Source organism: Triticum urartu, chromosome 1A (genome assembly GCF_056163025.1).
Source record: "Triticum urartu cultivar PI428250 chromosome 1A, HENAU_Tu73, whole genome shotgun sequence".
NCBI classification, from domain to species: domain Eukaryota; kingdom Viridiplantae; phylum Streptophyta; class Magnoliopsida; order Poales; family Poaceae; genus Triticum; species Triticum urartu.
In genome coordinates, this window is record NC_141873.1 from 527,126,893 (window position 1) to 527,143,188 (window position 16,296).

A 16,296-nucleotide genomic window follows, 5' to 3' on the forward strand; every position below is an offset into this window, starting at 1 on the left:
GAATGCACATTCATATGTGCAATGGACATGCAAACATCAAACAACGAAAACAGAAATGACGATGCAGGAATTGTATACCATGTCTTTGCCGTCTATGCCACTCACAGGACGACTAACGATGCTCTCAAGGGTGGTATTAAATTTATTGCACTCTTGTCGGATGAGCCCCCACCTTTTCGAGATGGACACCCAACCACGCTTGCTCTCAAACTTGTACGGCGGAAACTTTTTGCGTTAATCGAATTGGGCATGAACTCTCAACCAAAAGGTTGGTCCTTTTTGCTCGGCGCCGATCTTGGGATATTGTCCAATATCTCTCCAACATTCAAAAATGAGTTTGTCCTCATCCTTTGTGCATGCCTTCATCCGAATGCTTTGGCGCTTCTTCCTTTGCGCATTGGCTTGGTTTGTGAGCTCGTCAGCAAACAAAGCCTCCCCCTCGATTTCCACTTCCTCTTCTTCTTCTTGGTCGTGGTCGTATGGGAATTCATGGCCTTGCGGGAATGTGTCGTCCATGCCATATTGCCCTTGCGCGAAGGTCTTGTCCATGCCATCATGGCCTTGCGCAAAAAGGTGTCGGTCGTGCTATCCTGGCCTGCCGTGAAGGTGCTGCAGCGTCTTGACTTTGGGTCTTGTAGGGACACGCCACCCTCGAAAATGATGTTCTCCATGGCGGCAACGACGAGTCCATGCTAATCGAGGCCCTTGTCGAACCCTTGTATGAGGAAGGCCTGATGCGTGGCCGTAGCGACGAGGGCCTTATTGTCCGCGATGGTGGCCTCCTGTTGGGCGGTGGTGGCGTTTTCGGCTTCCAGCTTGTCGGCGCGCACTTTTCTCTGGCCAGCCCTCTTGGCCGATTGAATGGCCCGCCGCGCGTCCATCATCTCCTTCTTGGGATGCGACGCCTTTTTGCGGACGACGCGGGTCTTGTCGATGGTGGAGGTGAGGCCAGCGGCAGGGGGTTCGGCGCGTCGGCCACGGCGAGCGGGCGGGAGGGTTTTGGAAAGGAAGGGAAATGAGGGTGGATGTGTCACCGACTGGCGGGCCAGGGAAATGACAAGGGTGGGCGTCGCACGTGTCCGCGTCGTCGCAAACCAGGCTCAAAATTATGTCTGAAATGGGTCATCTGTTTGTCGACATATTGTGCTGCGATTTGTGTATGTTTGATCCAAATGGATGCGCGTGGACACTGCGCGTTGGAGTTGCTCTAAACGGCGTTTAATACGGGTGATTTGGTGATTCCGTTTGGTCGCCAAACGCGAGTGGCTCTCGTGTGGTCGACTACCTTCTACGGCTCACCCAAAGACGCCAGACCCGCCACACATTTGGCGGCCCCTACCTGCTATTAAGGTTATCTGCACTAACTTTGTTAGAGCGACAACTCCTAGATAGCCAGTTTGAAAATATGATCATATGTGGAAGAAACCAGTTAGAGGGGCAGTTAATATAAATGTTGATGCCTCCTTTTGTGCTGAAAATTTATCTGGAGCTACAGGTGCTGTTGCTCGCGATGACAGAGGTGATTTTATTGCAACAGCTAATTGGTTCATACCACATGTTAGTAATATTGATGCAGCCGAAATAATTGCAGTTCGAAATGGAATGATTCTCGCAGAAAGGATTGGGTGTAATTCACTGATTATTGAATCTGATAGTATGGTTGCAGTGGAAGCCTTTAATCAATAAGAAACATACTTTGGTCCTGAGGCGGCTATCATCAGGGAGTGTAAGCAAATGGAGTTGGAATTTGCAAAGACTTCCTTTGTGCATTGTTTTCGTAAAGCAAATGAGGTAGCAGATAGCCTAGCTAGAAATTCTCTTACCATTAGATCTTCGGGATTTTGGGATAGTTCTATCCCGGACTCTATTTCTCCTCTTTTTTGTGTATTATGTGAGGAATAAAGTCTATTCGCTGTCAAAAAAAAAAAGACCAGCCGCAGGTGATGGAATCTCCAACGGAATTTCGCGCCGGATTTTTCACTCGGCGGGACGCAAGCCGTGGGCCGAATGAAAACCCTCCCGACCCGTCTGCGGCCCGGGAGCAGCCCACAAGGCAGCGCCCGAAGCGGATCCAGGCCGCCCGCTAGCCTTTACACGCGCCGCGGAGTGTCTTGCCCTCGCATCAACCCCTCACCGGCGGCGGCTCCTCTCCCCCCTCCACCGTCTCGCCGCCTCCGCGCCCCCGGGATCTCGTCTCGCAGGCCACCATGTATCGCGCCGTTGGGAGCCATCTCCGCTCTCTCAAGGTTCGACCCCCCCCCCCCCCCCTCCCTCCCCCGCCGTCCTCCCGCGGCCCCGTTGCATGTCTCGATCCGGTCCATGTGAGCGGACTTAGGTTAGATCGGAACTGCTCAAGCAGGTCGGTTTGCCGATTCAGTACAGTTGTTGCAGATTTCTTATAGTAGATGGGCGCGGTAATTTTGCATATGATCTGTGATCCCCGTGCCGTGTAGTGTGTACTGTGTGTTGTTGTGAGCAAAATGTGGAGATGGGTCGGGTTTTGTTATGCTGGAAGTACAATAGTGTAGGCACAGGTGCTGGGAGCTGAAATGTCGACTCTCCTCCTACGATTGTAAATGCTGAAATGATGAGCTGATTCATTGTATGATTTTGTTAGGCTTGCTGTAGATTTTGTTCTCTCAATTATCGGTGCAGCGGTTGTTTGTTGAATGTGCAAAGTATAGGATTCGACATGGTCTATAGATTGCTTGGTGACATGTAAGAGTAAGTTGTGTGGTCAACTAATGGCATGATGTCAGTGTCACATGAGTCGATGAATGTGCTGGATTTCTCTTTCTTCCTCACCATTGATCACATACCTTGCAACAGTGGCTTCATTGTGATCAACGACAATGGAAAGTGCATCGTCTATGATCTCTATTGATGTGTAGGACTTAGCCTCGTTAGTGGTATTGCTTGTCAGAAGAAAACTGTTGGTGATTTAAGGGTTGTTTGGTTCCCAACCACAACTTGGCACTCCTAACCTTAGGCACGCTACAATTTTTTTATGTGTGTGTTCGGTTTTTGCCACAGTGGTGGCTTGCCACACTTTACTACCTATATATGGCTTATTTCTCATAAACACAATCTTTTGTCAACTTTTGCCACACTTGTGGCTCCAATTTTGTTAGCCATACTTTCATCGTAAGCCACACATCACCTAAGATTAGGGAGCCACACATTGCCTAAGGTTATGTGTGTCTAAGTTAGCCTTGAACCAAACATGCCCTTTGCATCCTGTAACCACTCAGTCCAGTGTCGGTTTCAGGTCTAGGTGTTTTAACAGTCGTTCTGTATTCTTGTAAATCGGACCAACAAAACTCATTGTGGTAAAAGAATAGTTCCTGAAGAATTCACCAGAGATTACAAACAACTACTCCCTCTGTTCACTTTTAAGGCGTTGAAGACATTTCAGACAACATGCAAAGCAGCCCATTTTCAGTTGTCTGAAACGATTTATAAAAGTGAATGGAGGGTGTAGAAAATATGAGCAGGAAAGAAAACCAGACGACCGTTGAGAAATCTAAAAGCACTTTGGGAAATCAGTGGGTACTCTACCCACTCAACACATATGAGGAGCACCAGAGAAGAGGGAGAGGAACTGGCAACGGTGCTCCCCTCTTGTTTCTGAGTGTAGAGGATCAAATATCTGGATCTACAGCTGTGATCATATTGTCCTTTTGTCTGAACCGTACTTAACTATAATAGTTATTTTCTTCCCAATATTATAAATGTACTCGGGATGAAATTCAGCCTTGGCCGTTGTCATATTCATTGTAGTACTTGTCATCTAAGTTTGCCCATCATTTGAGTTGTTTTACTCTAAATTAATTATTATTGACATATACTACATCTTGAGGACACTTTTTTTTCTGACTTTCAGAATCATGGTGCTAGTAGGTTTGCTAGCACAAGTGTAGTGAAGCAATCTTCAGGTGGTCTGTTTAGCTGGCTTCTTGGCGGAGGCTCAAGCCAACTACCCCCTCTTGATGTTCCGCTCCCAGGCATTACAATTCCTCCACCCCTACCAGATTTTGTTGAGCAATCCAAGACAAAAATCACTACTCTTCCAAATGGCATCAAGATTGCATCAGAGACATCACCGGTATTGTTGATGCTCATTGATGTCACAGTATTTTCGTTCTGTCCATGCCAGTATTTTTCCTAAGGACTTATTTCAGGGCGCGGCTGCATCAGTGGGTTTGTACATTGACTGTGGTTCTATTTATGAAACACCTGGTTCATCTGGAGCATCGCATCTATTAGAGAGAATGGCCTTCAGGAGCACAGCAAATCGGAGTCACTTGCGGCTAGTTCGTGAGGTGGAAGCCATCGGAGGAAATGTCTCTGCATCTGCTTCTCGTGAACAAATGAGCTATACCTATGACGCACTGAAGAGTTATGCACCAGAGATGGTTGAAGTTCTCGTTGACAGTGTGAGGAATCCAGCATTCTTAGAGTGGGAGGTCAAAGAGCAGGTACTTGGTCATTTTGATTAAAACTTACAAATATTTTTCCTGCCTTTTACTTACCATGGTCTGTATTCCTTCTTCTACAGCTCCAGAAGATAAAGTCTGAAATATCTGAAGTGTCTAGTAATCCACAAGGTCTGCTTTTGGAGGCACTTCATTCGGCTGGGTATTCTGGGGCACTGGCGAAACCTCTGATGGCTACAGAATCTGCTATAAGGAGATTGGATATTAGTACCCTGGAGGAATTCATTCATGTAAGATTCAGCGATTTGTTTCCCATGCTTGAGTGAGAAATTACCCCCTTTGACAATTTTACTTGTTAAATAAATGTAGGAAAATTACACTGCTCCCAGGATGGTTCTTGCAGCATCAGGACTTGAACATGATGAGTTGGTTTCGATTGCGGAACCACTGCTCTCAGACCTTCCTGGTGTGAAACGTCATGAAGAGCCAAAATCGGTGTATGTGGGAGGGGACTATCGTTGCCAAGCAGATTCTCCAGTGAGTTGTTGGCTGATTTGCAGCATTATTCTTGAGGCATATGCACTGTTACTTTTCTTATGCTTAAGATTGAATTTCCTGTGATCAGAATACGCACATTGCACTTGCTTTTGAGGTGCCAGGTGGCTGGCGCCAAGAGAAAACTGCAATGATTGTGACTGTGCTTCAGGTGCGTAACTAATCTTAAAGTGGTGTAATTATTTAGGACTAACTTATGTTGTTTTTTTGGCTTGTTGGGTTTGCTTTATATATTATCTAATGCGCAAACCTATTTTTCATATAATTGCTGCTGAAAGATAAGATAAATCAACCTGTTTGTAGATGCTCATGGGAGGAGGGGGGTCTTTCTCTGTTGGTGGCCCTGGGAAGGGAATGCATTCTCGATTGTGTATGCTGCTGTTTAAATCAATGTTTTCATACTTGTCTTATGCCCATACACATGCATAGTTCTGTAAGTGACCTAACATGAGCTATACTCCTCTACCTACAGATCTCCGTGTCTTGAACAAGTATGACCAGATCGAGTCATTCTCTGCTTTCAACAGTATCTACAATGATTCAGGTCTTTTCGGAATTCATGCAGCCACTGTAAGCCTCTCATAGAGCATGACTTCTAATATGGTTATCATTCTAAATTAATGCAATAAACACAATGAAGAAGTTCTTGTTGATAATGGATAGTACCACTTCAGATTTTTGTGTGTTCTCAATATAATTTTCATATGCAACTCAGATACTCTCTTTCCCTTTTCTGAAGAGTTGTTTTATTTGTGCATGTGTATTACCTGATGGCACAAGCTGTGTGTTCTATAATTACGAAATTTATCCAATCAGTACATTTTTATTTGCAGGCTAGGTGAACTATGCTTCATACAACTAAGTATTATTAAACATGAGTACGGAAAATTTAGGAAGATGGGCATATATTTATCTGTTTAAGAACAAAAATATGTCCTATATGGTGTAACAAGTCACTATGGGAAATAATGATGTAGTATTTTGTTAGATTATAATTACTAGTCAACTATATCCATGCCTCGTGGTCTAAGATTTTCTAGGTGAGCTGGTGGTTAATGCTGTCTAGTCAGTTACCCGGTCCCAGTCCTATATGGTGTAACAAGTCACTATGGGAAACAATGATGTAGTATTTTGTTAGATTATAATTACTAGTCAACTATATCCATGCCTCGTGGTCTAAGATTTTCTAGGTGAGCTGGTGGTTAATGCTGTCTAGTTCAGTCAGTTACCCGGTCCCACGTCCCAGTCCTTTATTTTAAATCCTCCCCGTCCTGAACTTGAAATACGAGTTAAAGGCTGAACATAGTCCAGTGGCGGTGCTAGCAGTTGAACCTAATGATGTCAAAAGCTCAAATAGTTGCATGTATACAGTATTTGTGTACACATATACAGTAACTTATAGCTGGGTTTTGCTTGCTAATTTTTTCCTGTGATGTCGCTTGGACACATCACTCTAGGCGTAGCTTTGTCACTGACACAGTCTACTCAAGCTTCTACAGTTATTGTACTCTTGTTATGTGCCCCCCTTGGCTTTGACATCTCATGTTATCATTCTAACAGAGCCCAGATTTTGCATCAACGGCTGTGGATTTGGCAGCAGGGGAACTCCTTGAAGTTGCAACCCCTGGAAAAGGTTCCTTGTTGTTTTTCATCTCAAGACCATCTGTTTCCAGATTAGATTGACCATAATAAGTTACATTCTTTTTGTCCCCGGTCTTTTACCTCATATAGTTACTCAAGAGCAGCTTGATCGTGCTAAAGAGGCTACCAAGGCTGCAGTTCTGATGAATTTGGAATCAAGAGTACGCTGTTGTTTCTCCTGATCAAATCCCAATTTTATGACTTGCTTCCCTAAAATGCTCTTCGCACTACTTTTCCTTTCATACAGATTGTGGCATCTGAAGATATTGGAAGACAGGTTCTGACTTATGGGCAAAGGTACGTGCATAAGAGTATCGTAATACATTTTCCACATATCCCTGTATTACGAATTAAATGTCATATCTTCCATATCATATGTATGCAATGTGTGTCTTGTTGAACAGTGTAAACAAAAACTAAATTGTTGTCACCGACTACTTTAAATGGTCCATCTAGACCCCCTTAAGAGTTTTTCTCCTCTTATCTTTTTCTTTGCTTTCAACCAAGCTGTGCCTAGAGTTATGTCTTTGTCACCTCTGTGCCTCCTATATTCTGCCTGCTGTAGTTTCCAATGACAATGTCATGAACTATGAAAGATTATATTGTCTTTTTTTGTATCACCGTGGTTCTAGTAGATAGTTTCTTATTATGTCAAGTAGGAGTACTTTTGCTTGCCAAACAAGTCGGTATAGCTATAGTTTTCTTGTGGGTCCCATTGACCATTCAGTGCTGCCTAAAACAGTTAAAGCACACAACATTAGAAGGAATCCAGCGATCTTATGACGTGATGATGCCTGCAGCAGTGTCGGTTTTGTTACAGCATTTCTGCAGAACCATTGTTTGTCTTTTGACCATTCATTGTGCATCGTCAAAATTACAGGAAGCCCGTTGAGTACTTTGTGAGAGCTGTTGAGGCGACCACCCTGAACGACATCTCTACGGTTGCACAGAAGATAATCTCTTCACCGCTTACATTGGCATCATGGGGCGATGGTATGTTCAATACTTCCAAGTTAGCGGCTCGCGTGGTGTTGAAGGAGCTGCACTGACTAACTTGAATGTTCTTGTTGCAGTTATCCACGTCCCGAGCTACGAGTCCGTCAGCCGGAAGTTCCTCTCCAAGTGATGGTTCATCGGTCGGCACCTGGACAGACCTGTGGAGTTTGTTCCGAAGTTTCAAGCCTTAGCCCTGCACCGGCCCTCGGCTGGAATAAAACCAGTGATGCTATATTTTTGTTGACTAGTTATTACAGCGATGAATAATCATAAGGTTTCTGTCATCTGGTGTGTGCTCTACCGTGCAGCTACACTAGGGTCGTCCCTAAATCAGGTGACGTCGGGTGGTGTTTTAGTTGAGAGACCTGTACCACTCTGCTTGTATGATCCATCTATATGTTCATTTTGGGTTTATGACATATGAATGCCACAGCAGATTTGGCGCCCTCCTGTCATCCTTCTGGTGTTTAGGTGACCTAAAGCGTCTTATATTTGTTTATATTTGTTTACAGAGGGAGTAACGTAATACCGTTTTCAAGTCCACTTGAGATTTCTTGCTGGAGAATCCAGCTTTGGGCGTTTAGAAGACAATATGGTGACGAGCTCTGAAGAAGAGTTTGTTATCCACTAGCTGACGAATGTGTGCGTTTGCGGCTGTGATCCGCTCGGTCGGGTTCCTTTCCTGCGGCGCAAGGCAAGGTATGCGACGGCGACGCCCTGAATTGAATGGACTCGCGCTACCTGCCATGTGGACGGCGTGACTGTGCGTGCGGACTGGCTTTCTGTACGCGTACGTGCTTGTGTGTTGTTTGTCCGGGGGCGAGCCTCGGTCTCAAACCGGCGACGACGCCCCCGGGGCCATGGAGATGGAAGATTTTGGTTCCAGTGACCAGCCAGTCGTATGCAATGACGGCGTCCCCTTGACCTTGGTCTCAAACCGGCCGATAACGGCACGGGGCAGAGTAACAAATTTTCAGTCGTGCCGCACACAGACTCGGAAAGTAGATCTAGCTTCACCCGATTGACAAGTCCGTCTCCAAGTGCTGCTGATCCCGGTAAAATAAAACCGTGTACGCAGAGGCCGGTCACCATACCGCAGCACCGCAGGCCGAAACCGCCGGACCAAACCGCTCGCCGCATCGCATCTCCGCTTTCCACACGCGCCCCGAGATTGTTCCCCGCCCCGCTGCCGACTGCCGACTGCCGACTACCGACGCCCCACCCCCACCTCTATACCCGACCCGCACCACCGAGCAAGAAAGAGAGAAGCGTCCGGCCGGCCAGTCAGTCAGTCTTCAATTTTTTTTTATTAAAACCCGTCGGCTCGCGACAGCGCGGCAGCGAACCAAAGCCAAAACCCCCCCGGCTCCGATTCCGATTCTTCCGCCGCCCATGGCGTCCCACATCATCCTGCCGCCGGACGGCGACGACGACGAGCAGCAGCGGAGGGAGGACGAGGAGAACGACGGCGGCGGCAGCGGCAGCGGGGGCGACGGGGAGCAGCAGCAGGGCGGGGGCAACGCCAAGGCGGCGCTGCCCTTCTCCGCCATGTGCGTGCGGATCTCCCGCGACTCCTACCCCAACCTCCGCGCGCTCCGCAACGCCTCCCACGCCAGCCTCACCGACGCCGCATACGTCAAGATCTCCGAGGGCGACTTCGGATACGTCCTCGACGACGTGCCCCACCTCGCCGACTACATCCCCGACGTCCCCGTGAGTCCCTGCCCCTCCTTGCTCGGCCGCTCGTTTCGGTTCGTGATGGGTTTTGTGCGGTGCAGCTTTAGCTATTTGACTGTCAGTGGGGCGTGCGTGAGCAGCGAAATTGTCCGGGGCCGGGGATTGCCCATTTTTTGGGGGCAAGCCTGGCCCCGATGTTTGCGTGGGTTGCTCGATTTCGGATCTCCGCTATGCAGATCCGTTTTTGGACACTACTGTCGAAATCAAACTCGACCTGAGAGCGTGCAGTGTGGCTGATTTGTCGGTCACGATCCACAGATAGAGGGCAACTCCGATGAATACTAGCAAAGCTGTGGCTATTCTGTGGATGCCATAAGTTACTGTCGTTGGCTCTGCTTTTGGGAGTGGGAGATTTGATTGGGTAGAACGGGTAACATCGATACCGGAGAAGTAGTAATCTGTTAGTATCTATAGTCTGTCTGCTTCTCCCTGCCATGTTCAGTTAAATTCGTGAGCCAATTTATGAGAATTTGTAGAAGTTGGTCTTTCTATATGTGCCCAACCGCAGTGAATTTAATTTGTTTGAAAGGTGAAACCATGAGAATTGAGCTTATGGTTTGCTGTTTTATTGCTTTTGCAGACTTACCCGAACCCATTACAAGACCACCCAGCATATTCAACCGTCAAGTAAGGCTTGTCCTGCGTACATATTGTTTCTTTCATCTTCCGCTCTTTGGTAAGTCTCTGAGTGAGTATGCTGTATATGTGACACTGGAACTTCTCTTCTTATCGGTATCAGGCAATATTTTGTCAATGAAGATGACACCGTACCACAAAAGGTATGTAGAGTGTCGCTCAATGTTTTCAATCTGATGTTGCACGGTCGATTGTGGATTTACAAGTAGCTGTATTTGCTATTACAGGTTGTTGTTCAAAAGAATAGCCGCCGGGGGGTTCACTTCCGTCGCGCTGGACCCCGTCAGAGGGTACGGTCACTTGCACCTCGTTTGATTATTGACTGCATCACTGGCGTCTTGTCTGACAGAAATATTTTGTACTTCAATCTTGTTAGGTTAATTTTGAGTCAGACGAAGTGAAAGCATGCATTGTAAGTTGTGGAGGCCTTTGCCCTGGGCTCAACACTGTTATCAGGGAGCTGGTGTGTGGCTTGGCGCACATGTACAATGTCAACAACATCTTTGGAATACAGGTTTGTGCCATACTGCCCTATTCTAAATGGCCATGTACATACTTGTATCTTTGTCTGTTCCTTCAGTCAAAAGAGGCAAAACAATCTAATGACCAAAATATACAAACAATCTATGGAGTACAAGTCTGTGCCCTGTTCTAAACTTACAATGTCAACAAAACCATAGGACTTGTCCCTCCCACAGATGCTTGTAAATGTTACTCTCGCATTTTTGTACATGTCTATCTAAATTTGTCTTTTGTTAGAAGAACTCACCAGGTACTGTAAGATCTCTATATCATGGTCACACCTTATCAAACATTTCAGATTGCAATGCATCTACTTCTTGACTGGAATCTGTTATATAATACCGACATAACTATAAGATGAATGACCTGCTGTGATTTTTATTTTATTTTTGTGAAATGTTCTCTTCAGATTTTTTTCAGTGTAATGTAGGTGTGAAAATTATATAATCATGTTAGAGCAGTTTGGCATGTTATGTGTATTGCATATGTTTAGTTTTGGTTATGACTCGGTACCTGTGGTCTCTTAAAATCTTATTACCCAATTATAGAATGGATACAAGGGCTTCTATTCTAGCAATTATGTTGCTATTACACCAAAGACAGTCAATGACATCCACAAACGGGGTGGTACAGTCCTTGGAACATCACGAGGTGGTCATGATACAAAAAAGATTGTTGACAACATTCAGGATCGGGGAATTAATCAGGTAAATATTACTGTTCAAATTGCACCACTGTGACATAGCCATTTTGACTGGACATGAACTCATACTCTCGGATATGTTGTTTAGGTGTATATCATTGGAGGAGATGGAACTCAGAAGGGAGCATATGAGATCTATAAGGTAATTAATTTATAATGCTACAAATGTTGAGTCATATAGGCCACCTTTTCATTGTAAGTGTACATGAATGCATTAGTGACAGAGATATTAATACCTAAAAAGTTCATTTCTCTAAGATACTCTGCAATGCTTATTCCTTCTGCATTTGAAGAAAATAATAGTAATACTTTATTCCTTACTAATACAATCAGGAAATCCGGAAGCGTGGCCTAAAAGTTGCCGTGGCAGGGGTTCCCAAGACAATAGACAATGACATAGCGGTAATTATTGTTTACAAATTACTTTATTTTCTTGTACAGAACTGTTTTCTTAAAATCAGTTAATATGCCCACAAATAGGAAGATGACTCATTACTGATTGCTTGTGTCTTTTGATTATTAGATTATCGACAAGTCCTTTGGTTTTGATTCGGCCGTCGAAGAGGCTCAACGTGCCATTAATTCAGCTCATGTGGAAGCTTGCAGTGCTGAGAATGGAATAGGCTTGGTAAAACTGATGGGCCGTTATAGTGGTTAGTTTTCTGACATATTCTTCATAGTCACTTGCCATCTTGTGCGTGCTATTTTCTTATACATTTTCTGAAAGCAAATGTCAGATTTATACAAATAGAAGGAAAATTATTTGATAAGCTTGTTCATATATAGTGTTAGTTAAACTATTCAACATCTTATTAATTGTATTTACAGTCTGCATACAGAAAAAAAGGTGCTAGATTTTTCTTTATTTCAGCCACAACAACTTTGCTAACTCTTTACATTTTCTTATCATTAAATTCCTTTTCCTCTAATGCAGGGTTCATTGCGATGTATGCTACTCTTGCAAGCCGGGATGTGGTAAGTTGATGCCTTCTATAACTGTCCAGGATGTTGCATTCTATATTCTGTTTTAGTTCATTCCTTCTTATTCATGCATGATTGACTTAATTCCTACCCATTTCTCAAACATTAGTATTAGAATTCTTGCTTTATGTTCATTATTTAACCTCAATGTAAGAGTTACTTATTTTTTCTTTGGATCTCCGATTTCCGCAGGATTGCTGCTTGATTCCAGAGTCTCCGTTTTATATGGATGGGGAAGGGGGGTTGCTTCAATATGTAGAGAGGAGGCTGAAAGAAAACAAGCACATGGTTATTGTTGTTGCTGAGGGAGCAGGCCAGGATATTATTGCCAAAAGCATACCCGCTTCAGATCAGCTAGATGCATCTGGAAATAAGCTGCTTCTTGATATTGGTCTCTGGCTGACTCACAAGATTAAGGTACATACCAACATTTTCTTGCCACTGGAGTTGATTCCATTCTCCATGACATAATTATTATTGGTATTTACTAGAAATTGTGTTGCCTTATCTGTTGCATGAATATTTTAGGGAGTACTCAGTTTACTTACTCATTTCATTAATGCACTGTAGGACCACTTCAAGAGCAAAAAGATGGAGATGACGATTAAATACATTGGTAACATATTGACTAATTGTGTCTACTTCATAGAGGACAATGTTCTAAAACAACTTGTTGATCTGTGTAGCACTAGGCTAACAATAGTCTTATCTACATTCTGCAGATCCTACCTACATGATCCGAGCTATCCCGAGTAATGCAGCAGACAATGTCTACTGCACACTGCTGGCTCATAGTGCCATCCATGGCGCAATGGCGGGATACAGCTTCACTGTTGGGATGGTCAATGGCAGACATGCCTATATACCTTTCTATGTGAGTACCTTGAAGTTATCTTGTGCATTATGGTAGGAAAAAATGTGCTTACTGAATATGCATATGTAGCTTCTAATGGGTAGCTCAGTTGCACCCTATGTTCCCATTTTTCTCAGTTCCTGCAAGATCTGACATTTGCCACCTGAAGGACATGGCAAAGACATTTTAGCAAACATAATTTAAACCATTTATAAGCGCTCTACCATTTCATCTGCTCTCATGTTAAACATGGTTTTAACATAACATAAACAAAAATATCTTTTTGGTTACAGAGGGTGACGTCCACACGGAACAAGGTGAAGATCACTGACCGGATGTGGGCGAGGCTGCTGTCGTCGACCAACCAGCCTAGCTTCTTGAGCCAGAAGGACATCGACGAGGCCAGGGAGGCCGATAGGCTGGCCAACAAGCCGCCACTGCCATCCGTCGCCAACCACAATGTGGCAAGAGCCTTTGACCAATCTGCAGCAACTTCGTCGAACGGCGAGATATAGCGATGCGCTGGTCTGTAACCGTGTACAGTAGCTACTGCTATCCTGCTGAGGAACATGTGCCACGCCACGCCACGGAGTTTTACTTCCTTACGATATCCCTTGTACGAGTAGTGCACGTATGGATACTGTTCAGGTGTTCTGTGAAATAAGCAGTATTATTGTGCTGCTACTGCTGATAATGTTCTTTTCTTGCCCTGCCAATTTGCTTCGCATTTCCTGTGAAATCTGCAGCGGCCTTCTGCTGGAGGGGGATGGGGGTATATATACTTGCATTTTGTTCTCTCGTCTGTACAACCTGTAATGAACCATTTGCCACTTTTAGGATCCACTCTCTCCGTTCCTAAATGTAAGTGTTTTTTTAGGGATTCTAGTATGGGGGGTTTGACCCCCCCCCCCCCCCCCCCCCCAATGGAGCAAAATGTGTGAATCTACATTTTAAAATATGTTTAGTTGGGAGGAATCTACATTTTAAGACTTGCTCTTAATGTAATAATAACTACTACTCAATTGCTTTCCTTTCATCTGATACCATAAGTTGAAACTTTATAGTAGTGTCTTGAATGGTGTCAGTGTGTTCTCTTCGTAACTACCGATGATAGTTAACTCTAGTGTCTTGAATCTTGTCCGTATGTTCTCTTGGTGACGACTGATGATGGTTAACTCCTACCAACGTTATTTGGCTTTGGTGTTTTACACAATTGATACCTATATATGTATCATGTTTTGTTAATGAGTTTGAACTAATTAAAGCAAGCCCCGAGTTGATGATGGTTAACTCCTACCAACGTTATTTGTCTTTGGTGTTTTACGCAATTGATACTTCCTTCGTCCAAAAAAGCTTGTCCTTCAAATGGAAGTATCTAGCACCAAGTTAGTACTAGATACATTCATTTAAGGAACAAGTTTGAGACAAGTTTTTTGGATGGAGGGAGTACCTATATATGTATCATGTTTTGTTAATGAGTTTGAACTAATTAAAGCAAGCCCCGAGTTTTGATATTCTGCTTCATACTCCCTCCGTTCCTAAATATTTGTCTTCCTACATATTTTAACAAGCGACTACATACGAAGCAAAATGCGTGAATCTACAATCTAAAATATGTCCATATACATCTGTATGTGGTAGTTCATAACACTAAGCTCCATAGTTTTAAAGAGCTCATATTTAATTGAGGTTTTTAATTGGAATTGAGTCACCTGATTCTAACCGGGTCAACAATTTCTCAAAGCTCTCTCATTTATTTTTTATACTATACAATATGCTTCCTAATTTTGATAGCCTCACAATTAACTGAGGTCTTTAGATTAGAAATGGGTCACCCGATTTTGACCGGGTCAACAATTTCTCAAGGAACTCTTCCATTCATTTCTTTTAATTCACTATGTCCCATTATTTTGAAGCCCTTTCATTCGATTGGGGCATTCAATTTTGGATTATGTTTACAATTTTGATTGGTTCCATAAATTTTCAAATCAATCAGCACCTACAAAATATATTAATCCCTCGCATCCTCTCACCACCTAGAAAAAAGAAGCCTCTATAACGGTAAACTCCCTAGTTTTAAAGAGCCCATATTAAATTAAGGTCTCCAGTTGGAATTGGATCACCCGATTGACCGGATCAACAATTTCTCAAAGCTTCCTTATTCCATTCTTTTATACTAATTTTTAAGGCCTCACAATCAATAGAAGTCTCCAATTAGAATTGGGTCACCCAATTTTGACCAGATCAACTATTTCTCAAAGCTCTCTCATTTAATCTTTTTATACTATACATTATGCTTTCTAATTTTCATAGCCTCACAATTAACTGAGGTCTTCAGATTAGAATTGGGCGATCCGATTTTGACCGGGTCAACAATTTCTCAAGGAGCTTTTCCATTCAATTCCTTTAATTCACTATGTGCCATAACTTTGCAGCCCTTTCATTCGATTGAGGTATTCAATTTTAGATTAGGTTTACCATTTTGATTGGTCCCATGAGTTTTCAAATCAATTAGCAGCAACCGACCTATAAAATAGCATTAATCCCTCGCATCCTCTCACCACCTAGAAAAAAGAAGCCACTAAGATCCCTAGTTTTAGAGACCCATATTCAATTGTGGTCTCCAATTAGAATTGGGTCACCCGATTTTGACTTGGTCAATAATTTCTCAAATTTTGAAACATAGTGAGTATTTAAGAAAAACACCAACGGCACAACAAAGCGCGCCCAACCCTTCTAGTTAAGATGAAAGAACATTAATCAGAGTCATGTACATTAGATAGAGTGGATCCCAATTTGTGAAGTACTCCTAGAGGCAGTAAGAGAAGAAAAGTTTTATAGATTTGCTTCACCAAAGATAAAAAATATCCTTGACATGTCGTATCGTTTAATGTGTGGGATAAGGGGAATAGGTGATTAAAAAAAGAGTTAAATGAGCCACCTTGCAGACTGTACAAGTTGAACAGAGTAAGTGTTCGAACCTTTTTGGGACAAAAATGTGTGTAACCTATGAGAAACGATAGCTTGGATGTATTCCACCAATATAGATGACGGTCCATTAATAGACTTAGTGAAGCATGAGATATCATGTAGAGTGAGGATTTTTAGCTTCTGGGCTCCATGAAATCCAAAAATTTCAAAAATTGAAAAGCCAACCTTTTAAGTCCCAAAATGGTTTTGAAAATACACATGACCATAGAGGTGCATACTACATGCGTCTAAACTTTCATGATAAA

At 43.5% G+C, this 16,296-nt stretch overlaps 2 protein-coding genes across 2 annotated transcripts; both read left to right on the top strand.

The window, feature by feature from the left end:
• The first annotated feature begins 2,067 nt into the window (after positions 1-2,067).
• LOC125525562 (mitochondrial-processing peptidase subunit alpha) lies at positions 2,068-8,083 on the top strand. The gene is made up of 13 exons (XM_048690571.2): positions 2,068-2,246; positions 3,884-4,105; positions 4,182-4,478; positions 4,559-4,726; positions 4,806-4,973; positions 5,062-5,142; positions 5,295-5,361; positions 5,464-5,561; positions 6,552-6,624; positions 6,723-6,793; positions 6,880-6,929; positions 7,513-7,625; positions 7,706-8,083. Exons 1-13 carry the CDS (start codon positions 2,208-2,210, stop codon positions 7,756-7,758), a joined length of 1,500 nt encoding a protein of 499 aa, XP_048546528.1. The 5' UTR covers positions 2,068-2,207; the 3' UTR covers positions 7,759-8,083.
• Positions 8,084-8,855: 772 nt separating this feature from the next.
• On the top strand, positions 8,856-13,776 carry LOC125525536 (ATP-dependent 6-phosphofructokinase 6). Its single transcript, XM_048690542.2, has 14 exons — positions 8,856-9,341; positions 9,946-9,992; positions 10,105-10,144; positions 10,229-10,291; positions 10,378-10,515; positions 11,072-11,230; positions 11,315-11,368; positions 11,560-11,628; positions 11,750-11,879; positions 12,161-12,201; positions 12,400-12,624; positions 12,778-12,823; positions 12,930-13,081; positions 13,354-13,776. The coding sequence occupies exons 1-14, from the start codon at positions 9,021-9,023 to the stop codon at positions 13,573-13,575; spliced, it is 1,707 nt and encodes a 568-aa protein (XP_048546499.2). The 5' UTR covers positions 8,856-9,020; the 3' UTR covers positions 13,576-13,776.
• The last annotated feature ends 2,520 nt before the right edge of the window (positions 13,777-16,296 follow it).

Bases quoted from the DNA above. Each gene is read 5' to 3' on its own strand.
- LOC125525562 (XM_048690571.2), top strand. From the start codon at position 2,208: ATGTATCGCGCCGTTGGGAGCCATCTCCGCTCTCTCAAG. The intron at 4,479-4,558 runs GTACTTGGTCAT...CTTCTTCTACAG, and splicing joins AGTGGGAGGTCAAAGAGCAG to CTCCAGAAGATAAAGTCTGA. The intron at 6,930-7,512 runs GTACGTGCATAA...TCAAAATTACAG, and splicing joins GTTCTGACTTATGGGCAAAG to GAAGCCCGTTGAGTACTTTG.
- LOC125525536 (XM_048690542.2), top strand. From the start codon at position 9,021: ATGGCGTCCCACATCATCCTGCCGCCGGACGGCGACGACGACGAGCAG. The intron at 11,369-11,559 runs GTAATTAATTTA...TAATACAATCAG, and splicing joins GAGCATATGAGATCTATAAG to GAAATCCGGAAGCGTGGCCT. The intron at 11,629-11,749 runs GTAATTATTGTT...TTTGATTATTAG, and splicing joins CAATAGACAATGACATAGCG to ATTATCGACAAGTCCTTTGG.